Source organism: Colossoma macropomum, unplaced genomic scaffold, assembly GCF_904425465.1.
Source record: "Colossoma macropomum unplaced genomic scaffold, Colossoma_macropomum, whole genome shotgun sequence".
Taxonomy (NCBI): domain Eukaryota; kingdom Metazoa; phylum Chordata; class Actinopteri; order Characiformes; family Serrasalmidae; genus Colossoma; species Colossoma macropomum.
Window position 1 is genome coordinate 27,180,207 of NW_023494784.1, and position 27,452 is coordinate 27,207,658.

Sequence of the window (27,452 nt, forward strand, 5' to 3'; positions counted from 1 at the left end):
CCTTGCCCATGCTGTTTGATAGTCATAAAGCTGCATACCTATTTATTATTTATCAATGCATAATTCGTAAAATTCATAAAGTAGGAATTTAAGGGTTTGGGAGGGGTTACAATGACTTAAAATAATGATGTACCCTAATTGTGTTTCTTCATTTATTCAGTTTTCTAAAGTTAATGATAATATATTTTAAGTAATAGGAATTACAAAAATCAACGAGAATGAACTAGGATTTACAGAGTAACCAAATTAACCAATTAATGTTAATATCTACAACCATTTTCTTTGGTCCGTATGTTCTCTGAGCTTAACTAAAGGTCATGAACATTATTATTATTATTATTATTATTATTATTATTATTACTACTACTACTACTACTACTACTAACTGAAAGTGACGTTTCATCAATTAATTTATCATCGTCTTTTGATCACATGGGTCCTGATATTTAAATGTAAATATTTAAATAGAACATCCAAATCTGATTGTGAATTATACAAAGACGTTACATACAAATACAGAAATAGTACAAATAAGTCAAATGAGTACTGCTTCATCTGAGGTAAAACTATACCATTTCTTCCATTAACACCAGTCAGAAAAGTTCTGTGGCATTTCTTCTCATCATACCGGTTTTAGTTGCTGGGCATGAATGGGTTAATCTTTGCGTAGTACTATTAGGTTCAGTATGGCTCGAGATGTTAGCAAAAAGCAAAAAATGAATACGACACACAGCACTAAGACTGGTTTGCCCAGAAACCGGGAACAGCCTAAACACATCTTTGCTCAAATTTGTTCAGGCATCTGGTCAGATTACTATATGATGACGCGGGAGGCGTAGGGCCTTGAACTTCTCAATGGCCAATGAGAACGTCCTTCATCCGGGCCATGTTTAACATACGGCTTCGGTTGATATCTGGAAAATCCTCCTTTACCCTCATTGCTGAAGTTATACAGCGTTAATGACTGAGGATAAACTGCTCAAGCTGATACCAAGTGGTAGGAGGTTCTCCTAACTTTTCAGCTCGCTTTTTGTGGAGACTGAAGTGTTGTCAAGAGTGTCATGACTACTGACTGCCGACTAGATATCCACCCACCGGTAGCCGGGTTTGTTTACAGGTAGTGGTGTGAAGACTCTGGCGTGTTGCCAGTCAGACGACTTAGTTAAGGCAAACAGATAACGCTAAGTTATCTGTTTGAAAGTAAAGCTTAGTGAACACAGCTCAGGTAAAAGCTGCCGTTAGGAACCAAAACAGTGTGGTTTTACTGTTTCGCTGCGGGTGGGCTAACAGTAGAGTTAGCTGTTCAAATTAGTAGATGTCACTGTTTACCTTATGAAAGCAGCATTTTTAATATGTGGTTACAGTTTTACGTTACATAGGTGATCAAATTTTCAGAAGGATAGCTTGGTAGCAGAAGCCAAACTGCCACTATGAGGATTTTAAGGACTTTAATGAACAGCGCTTCTATCGGGAAGCTGGTTGACCAGTATTCCCGATTCTCTCCGTCGCCTCTTTCGATGAAACAGTTTCTGGATTTCGGTAAGTTTCTGTTTCTGTATAGCTGTGTTTTATGGAAGCATTTTTTCAGAACACGATAAACTATCTGCAACTTTGTGTCTTCTTTCCCCAGGTTCAGAAAATGCGTGTGAGAAAACGTCGTTTATGTTCCTGAGGCAGGAACTGCCAGTCAGACTGGCAAACATTATGAAAGAGATTAACTTGTTACCTGATAACCTGCTGAGGACGCCTTCGGTGCGCTTAGTGCAAAGCTGGTGAGTGAGTCTATAGGCTTGAGCGAAGGTGAAGTTACAGCTTCTTATTCATAGTTTTCATCCCACCTGTACAGCCAGCTTCAGCCTCGTTAGACTGGACCACATAGTGGGAAAATGTTTAGTTACTGCATGTGTACTTATTGCTTTTGTTTGACATTTCTTTCCAGGTACATTCAAAGCCTCCAAGATATCCTTGAGTTCAAGGAAAGAGATGCCAGCGATGAAAAAGTGATATTTGAGTATGTATTTCAACATTTGGAAGTGTACTACTTAGTTAGGGATGAATCGGTACAACTTTTTCTGTTTCTATATTGACACCTGATCCTCAAATATCTGCCCATACCAAGTACCGATACAGATCCTAATTCTGTCTAACCCAACTACTCAGTAGGAGTCCATAAATCTTACCATCTACACCATTCCACTTTTTAAATGTTTATGTATTATTTTGGTAAAAGCAGTATTCACAAATAAAACACTAAGCTTGAATGAATGGCATTTACTGATTAGATAACTTCACATTGCTGAAAAAAATAGCTGTGCCCCTGATTTATTTTTAAAAGTTTAATTAAATATGATTGAAATTCTTGCTGGTCGTGCCACCCAGCATCGGTACAGCACGACTACCAGTACCTGTTGGTTTTTGTATTGTTGTGCATTTACCTCTCACCTTAGCCTTTGTCAACACATTGCTGCTGCTCTTAGTTTCACAGATGCTGTGGTAAAGATCCGCAACAGACATAATGATGTGGTTCCCACCATGGCTCAGGGAGTGGTTGAGTACAAGGATACCTACGGCACTGACCCAATAACTAGCCAAAATATGCAGTACTTCCTGGACCGCTTCTATATGAGCAGAATCTCCATCAGAATGCTCCTCAACCAGCACAGTGAGATCCTATTATTATCCTATAGCCTATTTTGTTTGTTTGTTTGTTTGTACACATAGTAGTAGTAGTAGTAGCAGCAGCAGAAATAATGAATTGTAGTCTGCCTCACATATCACTTGTGTATGTGGCCTAATGAAGTACACAGATTTACACCTCAAATGGAGTTGTTAGCCTATTTGTCAATTTGAAGTTTTTTCCTTCACTCAGTGTTTAGTGAAGATCTGTATCACAGACAACATACTTGTTTGTGCCCATTTTAGCCCTGTTGTTTGGAGGACGAGTGCGGGTGAATCCAGCTCATCCTAAGCAGATAGGCAGTATTGATCCTCACTGTCATGTTACTGATGTGGTTAAAGGTAAGAGACTTACAGGATATAACAGTGACCAGAGTCAGATTCATGACTGTTGTTAATATTCATACCTGCTTGGCTGTTCTGGTAAACAAGTCATGTTAATGGAAAGGGCTTTGAAAAAGTGCTATATTTGTTTTTGTTGCAGATGCATATGAAAATGCTAGAACATTATGTGACCGATACTACATGAATTCACCAGAATTAAACCTGGAAGAATTCAATGGTAATGGAACTATCAGTTTCTTTATATTCTTGATAATGAAAAAAAATCATTAAGAAATCATTAAATCATTTAACAAAATTAATTATTTTCTGTCTGGAATTCTCTTTGCAGTCAAAGAACCTACTAAACCCATAACTGTGGTTTATGTGCCATCCCATTTGTATCACATGGTATTTGAATTATTCAAGGTACTGTGTGCAGTTTCTGGCCTTTTAAATGTCTATTAAAAAGTTATATTGAACTGAACATAAGTTGTGGGGTAAGCAAAATAAGTATAAATCATTAACCGACTCTGCTCTGTGCTTAAGATTAAGGGTATACAGAGTTATTATGTTGCTTTATGCTGTTTGGGGAGTTCAAATCTAATAATATGCCCTGTGACTCCTTTAGAATGCCATGCGAGCCACAATGGAGCTGTGTGGAGATGCTATGGAGTATCCTCCGATTTGTGTTCGGATCACCCTGGGCAATGAAGACCTTACTGTAAAGGTACAGACACACGCTCTATTCTTTAAGTTACATGATATTCTTCATCTGTGGCGGTGTTTTGTGTTTTATTTTTGCAAATGATAGCATATAGTGTACAGTGAATGGATACAGAACGCGGAAAAAGAAAGCATCGAGATCTGGAAAACATTGGTATTGCTTTTCTTTGCTATATTAAAACACATCTGGTGACCTCTCAGGCCATCCAGAATCCTGTGTTTTCCACTTGTAAATATGACTTTGTCAGCTGTTCAAGTGTAATTTCAAAGTCCTTCATATACATAATTTTCAGTTTCCAACACCACTCATTAGTGGATCTTCCATCACAGACATTTGATTGTTCTGTTAAAGTATACATATGTGTAGGAGTTTATCTTTTTCAAACACAGATCAATTTCAGATTTTCAAAGTCCATTTCAAATGTATCAATCCTGTGCTCTCATAGGTCAGTGATCGTGGGGGTGGAGTTCCACTGAGGAAGATTGACAGGTTGTTCACATACACTTACTCTACTGCTCCTCGTCCTCAGATGGACTCTGCTCGCGCTGCACCTCTGGTCAGTTTAATCTTAAGCTGCACTGTTTACTGATGGGCAGAAATGTATAGAAATGTAGCTGTTAAACGCCCAGGCAGGGGCTCCCGAGTGGCACAACCGTCTAAGCGTTGGCCCTATCATCAGGAGATCGCGAGTTCGATCCCTGGTGATGCTACAGCCGTCCTTAGCCGGGAGTCCAAGAGAGCACAATTGGCCTCGCTTTCTCTGGGTGGGTAGGATGGCGCCCCCCTCTCCCCCCACCACCCAGCGCGATGCTAGTCGGCGCAGGCATCTGTTAGCTGACGTAGCAGATCTGGCGGTTGGCGCTTTCCTCCGAGCGCGTTCAACTGTCCAATGACGCTGCGTGAGCGGCAGCTCGAAAAGATGCGGTGGCGCTTCACAGGTCTCGGAGGAAGCCTGTGTTAGCCTTCACCCTCCTAGCGTTGGTAGTATCGTGTGATTGGGGGAGTCCTAACTAGCAGGTGGAATTGGAGACGACAAAATTGGGGAGAAAATCGGGTAAAAAAATCCAAAAAAAAAAACAAAAACATCCAGGCAAACACATGCACACTTTTGTATTGCACAATGTCAATTCATCATATTTATAACATACTGCTGTCCAAGACTTATGTGTTTTGGCTAGGCCTGTGCTCAGTGATGGTTAACAGAGAGTTTTGAGAGTGTTCCTAATTGTGGATGCACGATCAAATTAATAGCGCGAGTTAAAATTGAAAACATTTGTCAAGTTTTCCCAGCAGTTATCCGAATAGTAGTAGTAGGCCAAGTTATGGCTGTCAACAATGAAATGTTTGGTCTATATGTATGACTTTTAATGTTACATTAAATCCCACTAATTAAGAAAGTTGTCTTTAGGCTGGTTATGGCTATGGTCTTCCCATCTCCAGACTTTATGCTAGGTACTTTCAGGGGGATCTGAAGCTCTACTCACTTGAGGGCTATGGCACAGATGCAGTTATATACATCAGAGTAAGTGGTTTTATGTACATTTAGGAAAAAGATTAAATATATTTCATTGTTTCTGTGGTTGAAATGATGAAGTTGGAAGTGTGCTGAAATTGTTATTCAGAGATTTAGAGTGGCACAAAAAATTTGTCTGAAAAAATTATCCAATTAAAAGAAAGGTAGTCTGTGTTTTGTTAATTGGAATTATAAATCACTCTTTTTGAAGGCACTTTCTACAGAGTCGATCGAAAGGCTCCCAGTATATAACAAGTCAGCATGGAAACATTACAAGACAATCCATGAGGCAGATGACTGGTGCGTGCCAAGCAAAGAGCCCAAAGACATGACCACCTTCCGCAGTATTTAGAGCTCTGTACTTCAGGCATCATCCATGGTCTAGAAATCACCACCCCTGGGTCTCGGCATCAAGACACAGCAGAGACAAGGGCTTCATCAAATGGGAACATTTTTATTGCAGTGTAGTGGATAATTGTGTATTAGGATGCTTTGTAGATATTATGACCAGTCTTTGCACTACTGGGAAAAAAAGTTTTGTTTGCAGTTGCATTGTAAATTAGCTTGAGTGATCCATTAATTTTCTAGTGCCATGCATCCGATAGATATACAACATGTCTTAGTTTAAATGCCTTTCAGGTATGTATTGGTGTTACAGGTCGAGCAGTATTATGTACTGCTCCATGATGCTTTCTAAACAAAGGTATTACTTTATAAAATTAATTATTTATTTTAGTTTTGGAAAAACATTTTCGGAATTGTTTACAACAATGCATGTATCACGTTACTCCGAATTCTGGAAGGTGTTATCCTTGAAACCAAACACTAATAGGTCATCAGGCTAATGCTGAAAGGATCAACTGACTCTTATGTAACATAGACCGAGTGGTCTGTGGTGTTAATTGTCACTGTTCAGCTAATTATGTGAACTGTCTTAGTTTTTCTTAACACACATTGGAACTTTCTGCAAAAGTGTTTCATCTCCAGATCATTTCTCATGTGTATTAAAGACTTATTCTCAGTTTTAATGCTTATGCGTTAATCTGAAATACAACCAAATTTTCATTGCATCACATTCCATTATGGGCTAAGTGTTTATATTGTGGGTTTATTTTTCTCCTCAGCTTTGAGAGCGGAGTGTGCAATGATAATGGTAATGTACAGAGTTGAAATGGATGTTTTTAACTCTCTGATACTTTGTATAGCCAAGGGTCATATTACCCTGCTGCTTTGTATTGAAAACCTTTTAACAGGAGCATGAGTGTGAGCTGTGCTTCCATTCACCATGATTATTTATATTAAATGTAAAACTGTTAAATTATAGGGCAGATCAAGTGTACAGTTGTTTGATACCCATTTTGATGTTGCAACAAAATAAAGGGGGAGGGGAGTACCCCAACTGGTCAATAGTCATGTCTTTCACTGACTTCACAGGTAACTGTCACAGTGTAACTAAAAGTATAGATAAAAATATTCCTTGCATATCATGCATACCTAGTTAATTACAAAAAGTAATGGAGTTGCAGGTACAGTTATTGGATGAAGCCCATCTGTTGCTATGCACTTGTTAGTGTTACTGGTGTTTTTAAACACATTTTCACTGCTCAGCTGAGAATACTGTCACCCCAAAACATACCATGTTGGTATCCCTGCTGATACCATGAGTTAACAAATTTAGCACCAGCAGATGGCTATGGTCAGTAACTGCATACCTTAATCTCTTCCAAAAATGTAGGAATGGCAAGGCCAGTTTTTTTGTTCTTGCTGTACACTGAAAACATTTAGCTTTGAGATCAAAGTATGAATTTGAGATGATGGATAAGAATTTCAACTTTTATTTCCTGATATTTAGATCTAGATGTGTTAAACAACTTAAAACATGGCATATTTTTTTGAACCCATCCATTTTTCAAGAGAGCAAAAATACTGGAACATGTAATTGGCAGGTGTTTCTTGTTTCCCTGGTGAGCCCTGTGAGATTAACTGTCTAAACCATTAACAGCTCTGAATGTCCACTCTTGGTTTGGGTCATCGGTTTTGCTTGTAAAGACTGCATTTGTTGTTAAAAAGTATAAACCAGCATGAAGGCTGGAGAACTGTATATGGGAGAAAGGCAGGCCATTTTGAAGCTGAGAAAAGAGGGAAAATCTGTTGGAGCCATTGCACAAGCAAGGGGCATAGCCAATACAACAATTCTGGAATGTCTCGAAAAAGAAAGCACGCCAATTGTTTCCATCAACCAGACATCAAACAGGTCGGCCAAGAAAAACAACCACAGTTGATAAACATTGAGAGCTGTGAAGTAAAACCTCAGGATAGTCAGTGGCATCAACAACTGCCACAGGGCAGGGGTGAAGGTATCAGAATCCACTGTTCGTAAAACACTGCAGTTATTGCAAGCAAGGGATATGAAACAAAATATTAAACCTTACTTGCTTTAATTTAGCTTAAAACTACGTTATTATATTTCTGTTCTCATATCTCTAAAAATTGCGTGGTCTGTCACCAAAGGCGCCTTGTCGTAAGTAGTTTAACACATGCAGATGTAAATATCAGGAAATAAACTCTAAAATTCTGATCGACTCATTCATCTTTTGATCTCAAACTCAAATGTCTTTAATGTATGGCAAAAACAAAAGAATTGGCCTTGCTGTTCCAATATGTACATAGGAGACTGTGTTTGGTATGTGTACCTGATAAAATGACCAATGAGTGTAGGTACAAGGTAGGTGTAACCGGCAACTCAGAGTATCAGATTACTCACAACATGCTGGCACATCAAAAAGCCATGTGAAAATGAATTTATTGGTGCAGCTTATACACTTGTACCAGAGAAATGATTGGATATCAGGACCTCACATGTTAAGACAAATAGCCCTGTAGCTGAACAATCACTATCGTCCCTTTGCAGGCAAATTTACGGGGTTTAATTAGTCAAGACTTTGCTAACATTCAGGATGACTCAAAACAGACTAAATGAGAACAGGCAATGCAGACAAAACTGAAAACAGGTAATGATTGCTCTACATCAAAACTGATTGCACTCTCCCTTGTTCAAACAAAAGAAAACAACTGAATCTTGCAGTATAACTTGAAACTGTCCCCTAGTTTGGTACTATATCACTGATATACTGTATAAGATTCGCAGTGGTCAGTTAGGCAAAAAGAAATCACCATAACCAACACAGTCAAAAGGACAAGCTGCAGCAACACCTTTTCACTTTTTCTCCTTTTATAATCTGCAAAATGAGTACATATGACCTATTCTACTCAGTAGAAAAGTGTACAAAAGTTAAAATCAATAATGTTTTTTTTTTCTTAAAGCCATGCAGTTAATAGATGTGTATAAAACATTTTATTTGTACATTAAAAAAACCAGATCAACCTTTGTCTCTTAAAAGACAATATAGTGCTCTCACTCTATGACTGTACAAAGTTCCAGCAAAAAAAAAAAAGGTCTATACAGGGCCACAGGTGACACTTGTCCTTTTACAAAATAAAGATATCAAATGTTTTCAAAGCATTACACGTTCCACAGCATTAGTGGTATTTGTGTGTGAAAATGATACAGCCAACTGTCAAATCATATTCCCTCAAAACAAGAAATGCTCTTTTTCATTGTGCTCATAAAATACAGTAAAAATCAATTTGGTCTATTAAAGTTAGTCCAATAAAATCACACTCAGCTAGAGGTTCCACAGCTGGTTGTCTAATAAAACACTTCTCTAACCAATGCATCTGGCCCAAAGAAGGGTTTCAGTCTTGTCGTCATGCAACAACAGTACACTAGTAATAGTACAGGTGAATTAGGACATTTTCTTCCAGCATTTGTTCTTAACAGGTTGTGCGAGGCAGTGGACATTTGGGAAAGTGTACATGGAGTAGACATACATTGGTGTATCCTTTGGAGTTAAGGCCTAAGGTGAAGGATCTGAAAAGACTTGGCAGGTCTCACACTTCAAGATTCTTAAAATGTGCTTCACTCACTGCACCTATCAGGATTAAGAAGAGCAGCTAATTCATATAGCTCTGTGAGGTTTTGCACACTATTTACACTGATTAATAATAGATTAATTGCTCACTAGAGTGCCTTAATGACTAACATTGGCTAACAATTCCTACCAAGAGCGTGCTGCACATAGCTGTAGAATGGAAAAAAGCCATCAGCTGCCTGCTTGCCACAAACTAGTGTGTCAAGGCTTTAGAGGATAGAAAGAGAGAGATAGAGAGATAGAGACAGGAAAAAGAGCAAGAGACCCAATGGCCTCAGCAGACAGAATCAGTGTTGCCCGACAGTCTACCGCTTCGTCTTGCTTCTTTCTCACGTTTCTCGCGCTGTTTCTCCAGTTTCTCCTGTGCTTTTTTCATGTCCTTCAGCTTCTTCTTAATCATGGCACGATCACTTTGGCTAGAGACCCCAAGCACCTATGACAGAAATGTATTTTTTAAGAAAAGAAAAAAGAAAAAGAAAGAAAGATACATTATGATTACAGTCAGGTAATCCTTTTCTTTGAGAATCAATATATTGTCCTTGTTTCTCTAGCTAGATCTGGTCAAATGGACTAACAATGCCATTTGATAAACACGAACGCTGAGGCAAAGCTTGAAGAGGAGACTTTTACAAAGAGAGTCTGTGGCGCAAAAGACAAACAGAAATAGTACCATTTTGAAAAGAAGTGTAACTAAAGTTCAGTGAATGGGCAAACATTAACTTTTGATCCTGAAAAATGATGTATTACACAAGACGTTACAGTTTACTTACATTAAGATCAATTTGTGCACTTTGTGAACTTCAAACTAAATTTCTAATTAATGTAGAAGTGAGGGAATGTGTTTTCCAACTACTAAAATAAACTTTACGTTTACAGTCCAGGTATACTTTGCACAATGTAGAGGTTACAGGTGATGACTGTGTGTGTGTGTGTGTGTGTGTGTGTGTGTGTGTGTGTGTATGAGTGAGTGATGGTAGGAATGCATGTTTTAATTTTCTTCCTAAATTCTTATTTGATTACTGGCTCCACATAATGCACACAAATACTGATTTATTTTGCTTGAATCATTCACCCACTTTGAGTTTGTCACTGTCCAGGTTCAACAGCTGCTGTCCATCAACACCCTTCGTAGTAAACTCCGGAGTGTACTGGTCCATGTTCATGCCCATCAGCCAGTGACAGACCTGCTGAGTTGTCCATTCAGAGACTGGGCGGTTCTGCCACTGGTAGTCTTTCCCTCCAGAGCAAGGCTCATCATCCAGCGTCTACACACATGTACCACACACATACATATGCTTAACTTGATGCTGCAATTCGAGCTTGTGATCATTCTATGAGTTTAAATAGACCCTTTTCTCTATAGTTATATATCAAGATGCACAGCAGTAGACATGTGCCGGTATTCAGTAATTCTGTATACGGCGATATTAAACATGCACAGTAATGTTTATCATGGACACTTTGAAATACACTCACAGCAATTTAGTCAAATAAGTTGCAGTTTCACCAAAGATTTTAAGAGGCTCAGAGCAGCTCTTTCACAAACTCCTGCTACACTGTCACGGTCTGATGTGATATGCCGTGCTGTGCTCCCTCCTCTGAGCGGAGCCTATAAACAAATCACAGCTGCCACAGCATGGCAAAAAGAAGCTGTAGACAGAGCATATCTCCATGAATAAGGTGAAAACTCACATTCTGCCCAGTTTGGAGAGGGGATAAAATGCTCTCATTAATACATGAGTGTGTGCAGTCAGAAACTTTAAGAGTATTAAATAAAGGGCACGAAAGCAAACCCAACTTAACCTTACGTAAGAATTTGCTTTTGTTTAACGAAAAGCTTGGCAAACAGCTAACAGGCCAATGCAGTAATATTGAGAGTTCAGTTTTCAGCTGAAATGTTTACTAAATGATTCACTATAAAACTGGAACATACAAAGTAAAAAAGCTTTCCACATAAAGCCCTGTTATATAACGAATGGCGCAGCAGGTACATGATTATTCAATATAGTACAGTATATGACATTTTTATGTTGGTACAGTACAGGTTCTAGTAGCATGTTCTATGCTGTATCATGATAAAATTTTTATTTACCGGCACATGTCTACACAGCAGCAACACTTACATTTTCAAACACATTTTTAAAGTAGATGCTTCCTGACAATCAAAAAGAAGTATAATCTTGTGTCATGCATGGCAGGTGCAGTGTGAACAGATCTTATATTTCCTTTCTGCAAATAGCACAGTTTACTTTCAGTAATCATGCACTAAATCACTGCAGCATATCATTTGATTTAAATCACAATACAATAGCAGCCCCTCTCATGGCATGCAAGGTTTACCAATATGGAAAAAAAAGGATCACAAAAAATAAATCAACAAAAGAAACAGCTGAAGTGCAACAGCCACTATGTGATTGTCATCATATACCAAGGCAGATTACAATAAGCAACACATTAAACAGCAGTCACTCTGGCCCTAGAAAGCATACTACAGACAATACATGCAGCCTTACACTCCATTCATAAGTAAAGCTAAAAAAAGCCAAAGTAGGAACTACGCAGTGCTCATTATGAGGGGCGACTTCCCCTCTGCAAACAATTCTTGACCTTCATGATAACCTTTTTCTGGCAGGCCCAAAACAACAGAAGCAAAAGGAGTTCAGTGTGGGGTTGCTGTGCGCCACTCACCTCGTTGGAAGAGAAGGTTAAAGTGTGCGCGCGGCCTGACAGGTTGGGCTCTGCCACTAGCCCTGCTAACTCTGAACTGGGACTGCCTGGATTCGACTCATCTAGCACTGACCAGCTCTGGAATAGGTGGGAAAACACAACATATTCACCTGTAACAAGCTAGGCTAATTATTTCAAATGCAGAGAGAGCAGGCACTTATTCACAGAGAGACACTGTGTGACACAGAGGTTAAAAACCCAGGCTGTCAAAACGTGCTGACCCTGCTGATCTGCCACAAAAAGTTACTTATCAAGTTTACTAAATATAGAAACTGCTAAAGAGAGTTCTACATGTGTGTTTACTAAAGCTTGTCTAAAGTCTAAGCGCCACACAAAAGTCAAATTTCCATTCAACTTCCATTCAATGCAGAGAGAGCAATGGGATATTTCACAATCGGGAATATCTAAAATTAGGACATTCAGAGTTCACCTACTTTCAGTAAAGATAGGTTTCAATAACCTGAGACAACATAACTAGTAAATGCACAACAGGGCCAGCACTGTCCACAGAGGGTGACATTCAGCAAGATCAAATCAGCATGCAGAACTAACAATGGTCTCAGTTACATGGCAACAAATCGACAACTACTCTACCACAACTACAACTATCAGCACAAGGGAGGGGGCAGACGGACAAACAAACAAACAAACAAGAAAACACTACTCCACTACAGCAAACATCATCACAATACACAACATTTCTGTGCCTATAAAAGTTTCTAAACCTACTCATGTTCACTACAGCAATGTATAGAGCACATCTGAGAAAAAGTGGACATGCAGGTAACCAGATTTCACAGGATATACAAATAAGGTCAGGCATAAACTAAAAAGTATACTCCTATACAAGAAGATGCCCCAGCAGCATGCACTAATTACATCCAAAAAACAATGATTCTATCGTATTAGTATGATTTCAACTACAATTCTACCAATATTTTGTTAGCTTGCGTCTAGAAGTAAATGAATCTCCTTCAAGAGTCAGGGGGAAATATACTGTACCAAATCTAAAGATCGACTGAACAAAGAGGACCAGGAGAGGTTTGTCTGTTTGGAAAAAGGGATGTTAGTCAGCGAAGGCATCAGTGGCATTATGATTATCTCCTCAGCATGGTATAATGTTCATCCACTTCAGATTGCAGATCCAGTTTCAGAGGCTTTAGTTCATGCCTTATGTTGAATTAGTCCAGGCTATCTGAACAGATTAAAAGTGTTTAAAGTGATTCTCTGTGAGCTAAGCCTGGGAATCCTCCTCTGTCTCTCTCATCTATTTCTTCTCCTCTCAACTGCCCTCTTTCTGTCTCAATCTCCTCTCTCTCAGTGCCCCTTTGCTGATCTCTCTCAATGTCTCCGCCCTTCTTCTCCTCTTTCTTCTTCCTTCTCAACTCTCTCTCCCTCTCTCATCCCATTTCCTCCTCATCTGTCTCACTGATTAATGATGAGTACCATATGGTTAGTGAGGCAGGAATGCAGCACATCTGAGTTCCCAGATCTTTCTCAGTTTCAACCTCTGCCTCTCAGGCTTTCTGCCATGTGTTTAGGTAGTCAGACCTGTTTATAAACTAGCAAAAACTTCTCTTCTTTTTTGGCGGTAAAACAGGAGTAGTAAAACAGGTTTAAAGGAAACACCTGGACATCAATAAGTGGGATCTATAAGATGATTCTACTATGCTCTGGCTTCAATTAAGCCAAAAGAAAGCATACAGAATGGGAGATCTCAGAATATCTGTAACTAAGTTCTATAGGCTAACAGTCTTTACATTACTCAAAGCTCTCCTCTGGTAATAACAACTTGTGCACATACTATCCCAGAACTAGCTCAGAGTTCACCAAAAAAAGCACAAGGGAGCATATTAAGAGCTAACTTCGTGCTATATTTTAATAAGCGTGTTTTTAGCCTTGTTCTTTGGTAGTGATAATACTATAAACCTTCAAATCCAAAAAACCTTGGACAGTATGTGAAATGCAAATAAACCCAGAAAGGAGTGACTTTTGACAGGTGTTTAAAAAAAACAGTACAAAACAAGACATTTAATGTTTTACGACATCAACTTTCTTATTTTTTTCATTAATATACGCTCATTTTTAAACTGATGTCTGCAACACTTTCCAAGAGTTTGAACAGGTTTTTTACGACTAGGAACATTGTACAATGTTCAAAAAACAAACAGGTAATACAAATCATTTCTTAGACATAAAAGGAGTATCCGGGAAGGGCCGAATCCCTAATGAGCAAGGAGGGGTAGAGGCTTATTAGTGTCCATAGCATAGGTAAACTGCATCTGTAAAAGGCACTGTTAACAGATGTACACATTTTTAGGAACATATGCAGATTTCTAGATGATGTCCTTTTCAGGGACATCCATGCTTATTTCAATATGTCAATGCCAAGCCACATTCTGCCTGTGTTAAAATAGCATGGCTATGGAACAGTGCAGGTGCTATAGTGGTCTGCCTTCCTGAAAAGCAAATATAATGTAAAAATATAACGACAAAGGCCCTGTATGGCTGCACAGCTGAAGACTTGTGGAACAGTGGAATTGCCAAAAATGTTGCTTTAAAAGTGGATCAACTGGTGTCTTAAGTCATCAAACATTTAAGTGTTGTTAAAAGCAAAGGTGATGTAACAGCAGTAAAGATGATCTTGTTCCCTAAATCACTGCTTTGTTGTTATTAGCATTTCACATACTGTCCCATTTTTTGGAGCTGACGTTTGTAAAAACTAGCCTTTAAGTTGCAGTAATCACTGACTAAAGCTTTAAAGGTGTTTACCATGCACCAGATTTTTGTGCTGACTGCTAAAGCCATTTTAAAATGCTGTTACAGTGCTAAGCAATTTTATTTTTTTCCCCATATCCTTTCCACAGACACAGACAGTTTTATCTCCATAATGACACTGCTGCAGCAGATTAGCTTCTACAAATCCTTTCATAAGCTAATGAAATGAGCAAAAACATAACAGCTAGCATAACAGCCAACACATTTGGTAGAATAACAACGTAATCTATTAATTACAGTCCTTCAGAATTACATGGTTGTAACAACAGTAAGAATGTAAGAGTGATATAGTCTCAGCTTGTTTCAACATGTACTTGCAGGTTGCTAGTACACTAAACAAGCAATTGCACACTAAACTATGGACAGCAGGGGTCACTAGAATTGTGACTGTTCTGTCCCAGACAGAGGTAACTAACTCAAAGGTAACCAGAAAATAGAAGAAGCACCTTGTTCTTACGGTCCTGCTGTTCACTAGGCTCTGCTGCAACGTAGGGCAGACTACTGGAGGAACAGGAGGGATCTCGCTCTCTCTCTTTCTCCTTCTCCTTGTCACCAAACCAAGAGAAAGGCATACATGTGGGGATGGATGCCATGGACTCTGAAGGAGAAACGTTTACTCCTGTCTCTTCAAGCAATTCCGCTGATCCCCTGGACACAAGCAGGGCAAACTGTGAATACCAACTCCACATGAGAACTGTAGTGTAATGAGTGAAGAAAAGAGAAGGGGGGCTTTTGGATGCAATTTTCTGAGTAAGGACTGAAGGAATTCTGCACTAAGTATGGATAAAAAATCACTGCTCAAAATGCAGCATCTGCTTGAACATTTGCATTTGCAGTGAAGCAGGTAGAAACAATAAATCTGACACACTGTCTACCTGCTGTCGAGTGATGCTCTCATGGCTTCTTTGTCATGTTTCTTTCCTTTCCCGCCAGACTTCCTAAGGCCACTGTAAGAAAGCAGACTCTAAAGTCATGAAGAGCTTGTTGCATTCGGCCAGTCACACTGGAGAGTGTTAAAAATGTATCCCACCTACCCAAAATCTGGGAATCGTCTTTTGGATTTTCCTGCACCATCACTTGACTCATCTAAAATAAAAAAATTAATACATAAAAAATAAGGCATAATAAATGAGATATAAGCTTAGACACACTGTTAGAACTGTTTACTGTCAAAAGGGGTTTGCCACACAGTACAGAATCACACTAGCTCAGAAACACTGTTGTCTCATGACAAGAAATGTTTTATTTTAATCAAAACCATTACTATATACAGCATGTTACCTTTATTGTCTTTGCATTTTCCTTTGGACTCTCTCTTCTTGACATTTCTGAGAAATCCAGAGGGGGAGGAGTCTTTGGGTGGGGAAAGGGTAGAGCTCTCTGTACTGTCTGCACTAGCTCTATGAGAAGAGGGTCGCTCCATTATATTTTTGGTGCTGCTAGGCTCCTCCCTCTGCCCGTTAGCTGGGTGAGATACGGTGACTGGTAGAGACAAGCTTTCTTGGATAGACCTCCGACGGCGACAAGGAACCTCAGGACTTGGAGACTCATCTTCTTCAGCCTAGAGAGAGAGAGAGAGAGAGAGAGAGAGAGAGAGAGAGAGAGAGAGAGAGAGAGAGAGAGAGAGAGAGAGAGAGAGAGAGAGAGATTCTGAGAACACTTTTTAGGAACATAAGGTTCTTTTCTTCAGCAGTATGGATTGTATTTATTCCAGACCTGAGGAGGACACGATGGGGAGCTGAAGGCCTCTCTCAGTTTGCTACGTGAAGGGGGTCTCTTGGCCTTTTGGGCTAGCTGGCCTTTGGCTCGATGGGCACTGGTGTCTAAACGCTCAGTCTCAGGGACTACATCACTCCAGTCGGTTTCTGACAATGAGATAATATTTTGAATCATAGTTCTCTTCAAATATTGTTTTGCTTTGTTTTTTTTAATAATATTTAAATATCAGAATTCAACTGACTTACAATAATGTCTTTTAGGGCTGTTTACTACAGCAACACAGCTGGTAGCCTACATGGTGTTGTCTAAAGTTTGTTTTTGGTGCTACAACTATTGTATGTATGGCTCTTGTCACATAATTTAGTGGTGCAGTAAGCAAGAATCTCAAATGAAGAGCTTTGAACAAGGACAAACAATGCCATCAACAACATCAGCAGTATGTTTATGATAACTACACTGGCATTAAAAGGAGGAGATCTGACAGGCTCAATACATGGCTTTGGATTAGTGGGATCTCCGTGATCCTAACTTAAGCATATTTGCAGACGGTAGCTGTAGGGTTCCAGTAAGACTCCTCAGATTACACAACATACTTATACAGATCCATACCAGCTCTATATCAAACAGATGATACAAAAAGTCCATTGTATACTGAATGTTTTAACACTAGACTTGCTTTTCTGTTGCTCTGTGAGAAAGTGTTTTAAACTGACCTGTAAATTTCAAATCCAGGACCTTAGCCTGCAACTAACATCAATAAAAAGGTTTAAACTAGAAGCACACAATGGCTTAAAATTTTTGGACTACATCCTGATCCACTACTAATGGAGCATAAATGGTAATACTGATCCAGTTTCACAAAAAACAGGAACTGGAATGGCAAAGAGAGGCTAAATTACCTGGTAGAAGGGAGTCTGCAGATTTATTGTCTGAAGCTCCAGGTCCCTCATTACTGCTCTCTGCTGTAGAGTCCTGAGACTTGGTCTGGCTCTCCAAGGCTGCTACCTACAAACAAGAGTCAGATATATTTCTTCCAATAGAGATTAGTAAGAGCTCAATAGCAGCCAACCAACATACTGGCCAAGCTCTAACAGACTTAGAATGTCAATAGAAGAGGCGAGGGGAGGAGGGGTTCTCCCTGGGACTCAACAGAATTTGTTTGTTCTTACTCTCTGCTGTAGATCCTCAAGCTGAGTTTTGTACCAGCTCTCCCTCTCCTCCAGCGTATTCTTTAGATCTTCCTCCCTCTTTGCAAAGTCAATCTCTCTGTAGCATTCAGGAATTAAATGTCGGAGTAGTCCACAAAATATTTCCATCCATATACACAATATACAGCATACATGCAACAATATACAGCATACGATGTACATTAACACAGCCTGTACTCACTTCTGCTGGTAGTCCTTCAGCAATTTCTTGGCTTTGCTGTATTTCTTATCCAGAGCCTCATATTGGTTCTGAGTGTCAGTTAGCTGTTCATTGATGGCTTTGCAGAGTGCCTGAGCTTCCAGCCAGTTCTTCTCCATGTATGTGATTCTTTCAGCATTCTCCTCTATACTCCTCTCTAGCTGCGCCTCCCGTGTCTCCCATGCTGTCCGCTCTTTATCAGAGTCCTTCAACTGAGAAGAAATCATTCAAATATTGTTGTAAACTGTTTGCACAAAACTGCATTACATGTTCCAGAATTCTCATTAGAGCTTAAAATATTTCTTCAAACTCTCATGTCAGGTTCAGACAAGTGTGTCAGGTTCAGATCGAGCACAAAGCTCATCTTTAGATTTTCACCGCCTGCTTGTTTTTTTATTAAGACAATTTTTCGTCAGGCATGCTAAAGTCACTTGTTGTAACAAAAATTAGCACCGTGGCTGACAAAACCCACAATTGTAAGAAAATGGAAGTATAGACCTGCCAACCTCTTATTTCTAGGTAACGTTATTTCTGCAGCACTAGCACTCGCCTCTCTACCCCTCCCCTACTTGCCATGATCTGCTCATTGAGATCACAGATTTGGCTGCAATAATAATTATGAATACAGTGCTGTGAAATGTCACGTTCAACAATCTGCAACACAGACAATATAACTGAACATTACTTTGCCAACTCAAATGCAAATTACATAAAGTTAGGCTAACGTTATTAACATGAAATATTTTTCCAAGGTTGGAAAGTGCGTGTAAGCTTAAGTTAACTCAATTCACAATTTCCACATCCACCCCAGCCAGTTTATTTTTGCGAACAAGTTAAAAGCATCGTCCTCACAGCCAGACAGAGCAAGGAGGATGATTGATAGGGGGAGGGGAAAAAAGAAAAAAAACATTTCATGTTGATATCGACTTGTAATCTCTTGAAACGAATAACGCATTTGTCATCCTAGAGGAATGAACCCAGCACTATGATTAGTCAAACTCTTCTTGTTCTTCTTTTGTTTTTTCGGAAGGCTAGATGCTGCTGCCTCTTGCTATTACATTTGAGTACTGAACATGCACAATTCAACTCACAGGTGTCACCAGCTTGTTGCGTAGTTTAGAGTGACAAATAGTATCAGCGCACTTTGATGTCAAAATGAGTATCTGCCATGAAAAATGTGTAAAGGTTGGCAGGTCTGGATGTGCAAGAAATAAAACAATGAATCAATTCTGTTGAGTGCAGATTAGTGCAGCTATATTTAATTGTTTTTTTTTTCCTGATGACTGCTGTCATGGTCACTACATGGAAATTTAACTGGTGCCACTATTAGAAATACCAGATTTTATTCTGGACTCAGAGTGATGGGCTGCTTCAAGTCAGTTTTACAGGCTTTATCTGAGTTCAGACCAAAATTTTGAACTCTAAGCAAAGTGAAATATGTACCAAGATTTCCAAATTAAGCCCTGAGTCAAGGGGAATTTAAATCCAGTCCTGGAGGGCCAGCATACAGCACAGGGTGATTTCCTGATCAAATACACCTGATTTAATTAATGATATGTTTGAGTATGGGAATTATCAACACTGGCCTTAAAACTAAAATCCAAGTTTAATACCTCTGCCCTAAGCACTCTACAATGTGCAGAACTCTGAACAGAGAGAATGCTTGCATTTTTGTTTAAATCACAGATGACACTGACATTAGAAAGTCACACATACATTACCTTCTCTTTGAGCCGGTCTAATTCAGCAACAGCTAAGCTGTGTTTTATCTGGAGCTGGGAGATAAAGAAAATTCTGCGATCAGGAATAAAACAAATATGTCTATATATCTGAACCCCATGCATTATTTAATATGAATACACAGACAAACCTTTCTCAATGTAGCTTACTGTGGAGATATTTATTACTGTAATCTTACTTTGAACAAGGTCAGTATTATTAAATGTATTAAGTAATCATTTTTCCCATTAATGGCTGCTACAGTTCTCTCTAATACCTCTTTAAATTTGAAGCTGAGCTGTGCGCCATCCATATTTGATGGCAGGAACATTCCCTCGCTCTCGGGTAAATCATACACCTCCTTCACCCTCCCACCGAAACTTGAGCTCACAATCCCCTCTTCCTCTCCCTCTTCTTCTTCGTAGTGCTCGTCCTGAAACAAGCACACAGTCATGACTTCACTGAGTGAATCACAGTGTGTAGTCTCAGACAATGACAAGGGAAAGCACATGACAGGAAATGCATTATTCCCCATGGTAAACATTGAGTATTTCAAAGATCTCCATGCTCAATCAGCAACTTATCTATAATTCACTGTTACAGTTGTAGTTTAAATACTTTTTGCATCCATCAGGATACATACTTTCGGAAAGAACTAAAAATATCAAAACATTTTTCCTTGTCTTCACTAGACTTAAATAACGAATACCTGTAAGGCCTCACTAATGGTAAAAGGCCTAAAGATGAGGAGCTGAGAGCAACACTAGCTTTTATCTGAGTATTGTGAGCTATAGTGTAATCACCAGGACTCAAGGAAAAAGAACAGAATGCATTACTGCCCTTGTGCTTTGCATAATCCACATGACCACAGTGGGAACAGCTATCTATGTCCGTATATCTGTATTAACACAACAGAAGCTCTGTTCACCTAAACCAGTCATTCCCCATTCAAATGCATCACAGAATGCAAAAAAATCCTCTCTTCTTTGGAATGTAACTACTTAACAATATTCAGAATAGGATAAAGACCTTAGGGTTCTTGAGTATAGTACAGTAAATCAACCCTAGACAATAAGCTAAACATTTTTAAATCCTAAAACAGGCAGCAGGCAACACCACTGCCGTGTCTGTGAGAATACTTTGCCTCCTCGGTCAAAAATAGCTGAAAGGAGCTTCCTGAACTCTAACCCAGTCTGTGTCTTGGTACCGCTCTAAGCTCCATACCAGACAGCTCCAGGCTTACTCAGATGGTGTTGGTATGGGGCTGTGCCCTGCTGACTCACCTCTTCTGTGGACTGTTCATACGGATCCTCTAGTCTCTGCTGCTGCTGGTGCCTCTCCTGCTCCAAAGTCTCACTGATTAGCCGCGCCACCTCACTCTGCGTCCCTGGCTTCTCCCGCCCTATCAGGAAGCTGCACAGAGTACAACTGATAGGTTAGTATGGAGGAAGTGGGTGTGGTTGACCTTCGTTTATCAGTATGAAACCCTCTAGGTTACTTACTCCTAAAAGGTGTGTAGTGACCCTCATAGTAATGGTACAGTGTCTAAATGAATGTATACGTGCTAGTACAAATCTATGATGCCATGTCATAATCTGGAGGGTGACTAAACTGTAAACCTGATGTAATGGAGCAAGCAAAGCTTTTCTGTTTTTATAATGGCCCTGTACTGTGCATTTGCGTCCTTCATTTGCCTGTGGTCAAACATTTACATGCCAAGCAAAGCACTAAGGACTACTGAGCCAGCATGGGACTGGATGAAGAGCACAGTGATTCCACTAATGTAAACTATAATCACATGAGGTAACCAGTATTAAAAGCAACTCTACTAGATCCATTTGTCCATCTTCTAGGAACTGTCACTGTATCACACATGACCTTCCCTGCATCTATGGTTAGAATGTATGAAGCTCACACTTTCTAGTAGAGGCACAAAGAGATCAACACTCACTGGACAGTTCCCTTTGTGTTCTTGAGGACTGTAGCGGCAAAGAGCTGGGTCACTCCCACCAGACTGATGCCATCTACTTCTACTATCTGGTCGTTGACTTGTATCCTGGAGAAAAGGTAAACACAACCATCATTAAACACTTCCATTCAAGTAAAACATCTTTTGTGGCAATGTGCACATGAATAAATATTTCTGTACTACTTCAAAGATCTAGAGTACCACACACCACAATGTTTATGAAAGCATTCTTAGAGTTTGTTTGTGTTATTATGTATGAATCTTAGAAACTTTGGTAAATATTTTATTATTATATTACTTAATTACAATATTACTTTACTATTTGCACTAGCACACATTAGCTTCGTGATTTTCACCCAACCTAAACAGATAAAATCACATTTTGACGCAGTATGTAGTAATCGTAGTAAGTCATAGATGTGCCTCATTCTTCCCTACAGTTCTAACTTATGAACTACTCCTAAAATAGAAACTAAACTCCAGAGCACCTGAGTGTCCTGTTTGTCTTACCTGCCATCTCTCTCTGCTGCTCCCCCCTCTGTAATGGTCTTTACGAAGATGCCGAGTTTCTCCAGGCCCTGGTCAGCCCCTACTCCCATTCCTATGATACTGATGCCCAGCCCATTGTCACCTGCAGCAGATGTGAAAGAACACCTCAGTCCCAGCATTTCTCCTAAACTAAAAAGTTATTCTGAGGCTGAAGACAGAGTCACAGAGTGTTGTTCTAGCTCAAGGTAAAGTCTGTAAGATATAGCCCTAGAGTATTTTAATATATGAGAAAGCTGTCAAAGTGACCTACCTTTCTCCATCTCCACCGGAAAGACATCCATCTTTTCCACACGCTTTTCCAGCTCGTACTCCGCAGATGCTGCCACAGGGTCCACCTCATCATTGCGCCGGTCATAGTCCTCATTTGAGTATGTGCTGAATACCTGGATAAGACACAGTAACATGAGACCCACTGTCTATTTACAGGACACTCCTACCACCAAACCAATTTTCTTAAACCAACATTGAATGACCTTTAATTTCTTGCTTATTTTTATTAAAAACTAACTATTAACTATTAACTATTCATTTGAGTCTAAAACTTAAACATTTTATATCAGACTATCACATAATTCAAGTTATTAAAACACAGGATATCTAAATTAGCTAGCTACAGTCTCAATGAGTCAATCCCATAATCATTCATCTTATAACATTAATAAGGTAACTGAGGCTGGCTGTGTAAAGACAACCAGTTCATTTAGCTCAGTCAATGGAGCTACTGTCCACCACCATCACAGAGATCAAGACAGATGCAGTAATCCTTTAGCATTTATCGAAAACAGAATTGCTGAAGCACGAAAAGATGCACACAAGTCATTGTAAAGTAATAGTGAGCTCAGACTTGGCAGAATTGGTTTGATAAAAACAAACCCTGGTGCGTTTCCTGTGTTAGTAAGCTTTGTTGGAGCAAGTGTGAACGAGGTCATCCAACTCTGGGGCACACCAAACTAGTGGACCGAGACTCCCTGAGCAGGTTGGTCCCGGTTTGCTTCAAAACAAGTTCTGATTCAGATTCAGTTATTTTCATTCCAAAATATGTTGTACATGAAGGGAATGAAATGAGATACTCAGGTCCCAGTTTGGGTAGCAGAAATTATTGAGAACTATTAATATCACACTGTTGTTTGGTGACTTGAGGAGATAAGCGTTTTTTTCTAGACAGCAAAAAGTTGACCATACCTCAAGTAGGGGCTAACTAGGCCACACCTGAAGGGGTGAATGTATAAGCATAACAAAGCTTTATAAAGATCCTGTAAACCAGCTCTGGCTACATTTTGGACTGACAATCTTACTATATTTCACCTTGGTTTGTGTGTGACTAAGATCCTTTTAGTAAATTTCAGAGGACATCTTGTGGTGAAATGTGGTCGGTAACTATGCTGTTATTTTTGGATTGGTTCATATCATGATTAGTCATGGTCTCAAACCTCACAGTACTTGGAATATAGTGAAATAAAGGAAAAAAAACTGTTTTGGACAAATTGATCCTGTTGTTTTCCAGTAATAAAACCCAAAGAGGGTTTACAAGCCCAAATCTCTAAAAACACTGACTTTCTCTTCAGACTACAAAGCCAAGGCAAAACTCTTTGCCAGTACTACTCCACTGCCTATTGTCTGGTTTACAAAGTCACTCTGCCTCTCACTAACAGGATCTGTTCTGCAAGTGCTCTCCAGCTGTTGAGTAATGTGCACTTCAATAGATTAAACCCATCCTAAGTATGAACTAAAGAGCACAAGAGCAAGAAAGTGTGAGTGAAAGACCTAAGTGAGGAGTCCAAAAATGTTGGAACTGTATATGAAAGTATATTTGTAAATCCAAATTTATCAGTATTTAAATGTTTGTTGTTTATCTAATCAACTCTTTTTTGTTAAATATTAATAAGAACTTAAATTAGTGCTCATTTAAGTGCTGTAAAAAGAGATGTGTCCTTCAGTCGGCGTTTGAAGACCGCAAGCGTCTGCTTCCACCACCTACGTGCCAGGAGAGAAGAGTCTTGATGCTTGTCTTCCAAGCATCTTTAAGGATGGCAGGTCAAGCCAAGCTGTACTTGAAGCTCAAAGGGCTCGAGGTACAGTTCGAGTTTTGACCAGTGCCATAAGGTAGGGAGGGGCTGGTAATTTTTGTGTTAGTAGGCAAGCATCAGGGCTTTAAATCTGATGCAGACAGCTACAGGAAGTCAGTGAAGGTAGTGCAGGAGTAGAGTGACATGACTGATTAAAGAAGACTGAAGACAAGCCGTGCTGATGCATTCTGGTTGAGCTGCAGAGGCCTGATGGCCCACATAGAAAGACCAGCCAAAAGAGAGTTGCAGTTGTCAAACCTTGAGATGACAGACTGAACTAGCACCTGGGTGGCCTCTCCACAGAGAAAGGGTCAAATCCTCCGGAAGTTGTACAGGAGAAACCTGCATGACCAAGTCAGGTTCGCAATATGAGCTGAGAACGATAACTGGTCATCCAGAATCACACCAAGGCTTCTTGCCTATTCAGAAAGTATGACCAAAGAGTTCTCGAATTAGGTGGCAAAATCATGGTGAGGACCTGTAGTTCCAGGGAAAAACAGCAGCTCTTGCTAGGACTGACACTAGTTAAAAATGCATCAGCGAATAATCCAGCAGTTTAAGAACAGTGTTTCCTCAATGAGCAAAAGGACTGCAAGGTATTTCACCCTCTACGGTGCGGTAATATCAAAAGATTCAAGGAATATGGAGAAATCTCTGCACTTAAAGGGCAAGACCAAAAACCACAAGCCTGTGACCTTTGATCCTTCAGATGGCACAGCATGGCACAGGGAGTATTTTGATAAAACCCTTGTCAATGTCCAGAAACACTGCTCCTGAAATAGATTGATGCAATATGTATTTTGCTCTACAAGTCAACTTTTTAGATCATTTTAGATTGTTTATGGAAACAATGAACATTGTGTACTCTGAGTAAAAAAAATAAAGAGACCTCCAGACTGTTACCAGCATAAAGTTCAAAAGCCAGGGTGTGTCTTGGTATGGAGGTGTATAAAAGTGATAAAATCACCTGGGTAACTTGCACATCTTTAATGCTGAAACATACGTACAAATTTTGGAGCAACATATGCTGCCTTCTGGACGATGTCAAAAATTGTGTTTTTGTGCCGTTTTTGAATTAATACAGGTCAAACAGATATACTGATCACTGCTTTCTGTTTTTACTGGCATTTCACATACTATCCCAACCCTTCCAGAACAGAGGTTTGTAGATAAAAAGGAAAGAAGAGATTGAGATTAGTTGATTCATTTAGAAGGGATGATGTCATTCAGTAAACATTTCCACTCAGTCAGAGGGAGGGTTTCTTGAGCATGTCAAGGCTTGAGCTTGAGCGTATGCACACACATACACATCTTTCTATGGTGTTTAACTGCTGATCTGAAACCTGTTAAATGCATGTGTGGTCATAATGCTCATTATTACTACAGAGGTTAGGGAAACTAGGTTCTAGACCATCATACAGCAGCACCCTTTACCTACTAATCCTACTGCAGTGCAGAACCAAAGCTACATGCAGACAATGACAATAGTGCAGCAGGAACCTCACACACAGATTTGTCTGTCTCCATACAAGACTCGCTTGGCTGCTGATCCGAGACCAGTTTATTATCCAAAATCAGGCCATGCAGAATGGTTTGCTTGCTAAGGATAAGGCTTAATATGAGTCCACAGTACTGAAGGCTATGATTTTAGCAATGGAATTGGTCCTAGATCAGCACCCATTTACAAAACTAACCTCCAACCACTGTAATTCATGTAAAGAGCAGAACTAATCCACTGGGTAACAGAGAGACACAGTAGGCCTGTGCATTTCTGTGGTGGAGGGCGGAAGCCAGTCACATAAGAGGTCCTTTTAGTGCTGCTTCAGTCAGCCTATCCTCTTCCTCAGACTGAAAAAAGCAGTTCAGCTTCCAGAAACAAAAAAAATCTCTATTTACTATAAACGTCAATGTCTCTCCTCACCTACACACAAATACACCCCAAAAGCCTGTGTCCTGCCCCCATCTCTCCTTAGACTGCCACAGCTTTGAGACATTTCAATCATCTAGAAGGATGCAGCACATAGCTCCAACACAGAAAATCAAAAAATACGCAATGTATCTTCAACACAGGATATTTAACTCTGAGTCATTTCTTTTTGTTTCAGAGGTAAATTCCCAGTACACAAGTTTGTTAACTTACAGTCTGCAATGAAAATAAAAAAAAAGTAAGAAAAAACATACACTGAAAAGTCATTGAGCAAGAGAATGTCAGAGAAATGAAGGAAAGATGGAAAAAGGCTCAGATTATGGGAATCTCGTTAATTAACTGTAGAAAATATAACAGCAGAGCATATGAGCATTTGATGACTCCCAGGCCTTGGCTGAACTCTTAGTACCACAGTGGTTATGCTTGGCCTGTCTCCTCTCCTCTCCACTCCACTCCACTCCCCCTTTCTTTCTTCCCTTTCTTTTTTCCCCATCCGACTTTCCTGTTGCCATTGACTACTTCAGTAAATTGGAACAATGTTCTTTTTCTTTTCGGTAACCTAATCGTTGAGACTCAGACTTCACAGACAGAAATGTGTCTCTTTGTACGAGACAGAGGGTGAGGCAGCAAAAAAAAAAGAGAGAGCAAGCAAGAGAGGGAGAATGAGAGCGCAGTTATCTCCAGCTCCAGTTACCTTCCAGCGGAACTCTCACACACACCTTTCTCCGACTCCTCCAGGCCCCAGTTCACTCAGTATTTGGAACTTTCTCAAGGTGCAGGTACAGTGAATGACCTCACTCACTGAATATGCAAACATCCGGCTGCTTCACACTCCTGTCAGACATAGACTTTAACTTTGCCCCTACTGTAATCATATAAGAACCCTTTACTAATTAACCCATAAAGCAACAGCAGAATTAAAGGAGTCTACAGTACATAGTATTCAAACACTGTAAAAAGGACATATGGCAAAAATATAGCATGATCCCTTTAGACATTTTAATGATACTCAATATGTATCACAATATTTAGTCCGAGGTTTCCAAACATGTTGGAAGGGAATGTACGAGCAAAACAGCTGTGCAGCCTGTTACTCTGCAGTTTATGCAGCTACTATTCAGTTGCTTAGAGGCTCCCTATCATTTCTTTCATGGCACATTCTCGAAAATACTGACAATACTAATTATGTACCAAAATGAAAATTCTTGGACAAACCAAAGCCAAAATTCAGGGCATACCAGGCCAAAAACCAGAAAAAGGTGGTAACAGTTTATTACAGTGTGTAGGCTACAGTATGTGCTACAAAATCCAACATCCACAATAACAGAGAGTGGTTGCTCATCTAAGGCAGTGAATTCCATT

The 27,452-nt window shown here is 39.7% G+C and overlaps 3 protein-coding genes across 10 annotated transcripts in view; 1 reads left to right on the forward strand and 2 right to left on the reverse strand.

Annotated features, from left to right (window-relative positions):
- dync1i2a (dynein, cytoplasmic 1, intermediate chain 2a) overlaps positions 1-1,874 on the reverse strand; it is a 28,916-nt gene extending 27,042 nt beyond the window's left edge. Inside the window, exon 1 of the mRNA XM_036566312.1 lies at positions 1,727-1,874. The gene's annotated coding sequence lies outside the window, so the exon portion shown is untranslated. The remainder of the gene's footprint in view (positions 1-1,726) is intronic.
- On the forward strand, positions 849-6,647 carry pdk1 (pyruvate dehydrogenase kinase, isozyme 1). Of its 4 annotated transcripts, none has more exons than XM_036566361.1 (12): positions 849-1,278; positions 1,396-1,539; positions 1,631-1,772; positions 1,940-2,011; positions 2,478-2,662; positions 2,923-3,018; positions 3,161-3,238; positions 3,350-3,426; positions 3,629-3,727; positions 4,170-4,280; positions 5,133-5,246; positions 5,449-6,647. In XM_036566361.1, the coding sequence occupies exons 2-12, from the start codon at positions 1,431-1,433 to the stop codon at positions 5,587-5,589; spliced, it is 1,224 nt and encodes a 407-aa protein (XP_036422254.1). In that variant the 5' UTR covers positions 849-1,278; positions 1,396-1,430; the 3' UTR covers positions 5,590-6,647. The 4 variants fall into 4 exon arrangements, with proteins under 4 accessions (XP_036422254.1, XP_036422262.1, XP_036422245.1 ...); XM_036566369.1 differs by having other exon boundaries at positions 849-1,225; XM_036566352.1 differs by having other exon boundaries at positions 849-997.
- A 1,398-nt stretch (positions 6,648-8,045) lies between these two features.
- The window catches only part of ppp1r9ala (protein phosphatase 1 regulatory subunit 9A-like A), a 35,076-nt gene continuing 15,669 nt past the window's right edge, over positions 8,046-27,452 (reverse strand). The window contains exons 3-20 of one of the 5 annotated variants that reach the window (XM_036566390.1): positions 22,348-22,480; positions 22,059-22,179; positions 21,531-21,635; positions 20,863-20,992; positions 19,857-20,012; positions 19,582-19,635; positions 17,843-18,072; positions 17,623-17,719; positions 17,353-17,458; positions 16,451-16,599; positions 16,016-16,295; positions 15,769-15,820; positions 15,610-15,681; positions 15,181-15,382; positions 12,959-13,003; positions 11,918-12,034; positions 10,306-10,494; positions 8,046-9,662 (exon numbers count right to left, since the gene is read on the reverse strand). In XM_036566390.1, the coding sequence (XP_036422283.1) occupies positions 9,504-9,662; positions 10,306-10,494; positions 11,918-12,034; positions 12,959-13,003; positions 15,181-15,382; positions 15,610-15,681; positions 15,769-15,820; positions 16,016-16,295; positions 16,451-16,599; positions 17,353-17,458; positions 17,623-17,719; positions 17,843-18,072; positions 19,582-19,635; positions 19,857-20,012; positions 20,863-20,992; positions 21,531-21,635; positions 22,059-22,179; positions 22,348-22,480 (2,397 nt within the window). In that variant the 3' untranslated portion in view covers positions 8,046-9,503. The remainder of the gene's footprint in view (positions 9,663-10,305; positions 10,495-11,917; positions 12,035-12,958; positions 13,004-15,180; positions 15,383-15,609; positions 15,682-15,768; positions 15,821-16,015; positions 16,296-16,450; positions 16,600-17,352; positions 17,459-17,622; positions 17,720-17,842; positions 18,073-19,581; positions 19,636-19,856; positions 20,013-20,862; positions 20,993-21,530; positions 21,636-22,058; positions 22,180-22,347; positions 22,481-27,452) is intronic. The other 4 variants (XM_036566401.1, XM_036566409.1, XM_036566417.1 and 1 more) reach the window with 4 other exon arrangements.

What these genes read in the sequence shown, in the direction of transcription:
- pdk1 (XM_036566361.1), top strand. Translation starts at nt 1,431, where the DNA reads ATGAGGATTTTAAGGACTTTAATGAACAGCGCTTCTATCGGGAAGCTG. An exon ending in TGGTATTTGAATTATTCAAG is followed by an intron (nt 3,427 to 3,628) that starts GTACTGTGTGCA and finishes TGACTCCTTTAG; the next exon opens with AATGCCATGCGAGCCACAAT. An exon ending in CTGCTCGCGCTGCACCTCTG is followed by an intron (nt 4,281 to 5,132) that starts GTCAGTTTAATC and finishes AGTTGTCTTTAG; the next exon opens with GCTGGTTATGGCTATGGTCT.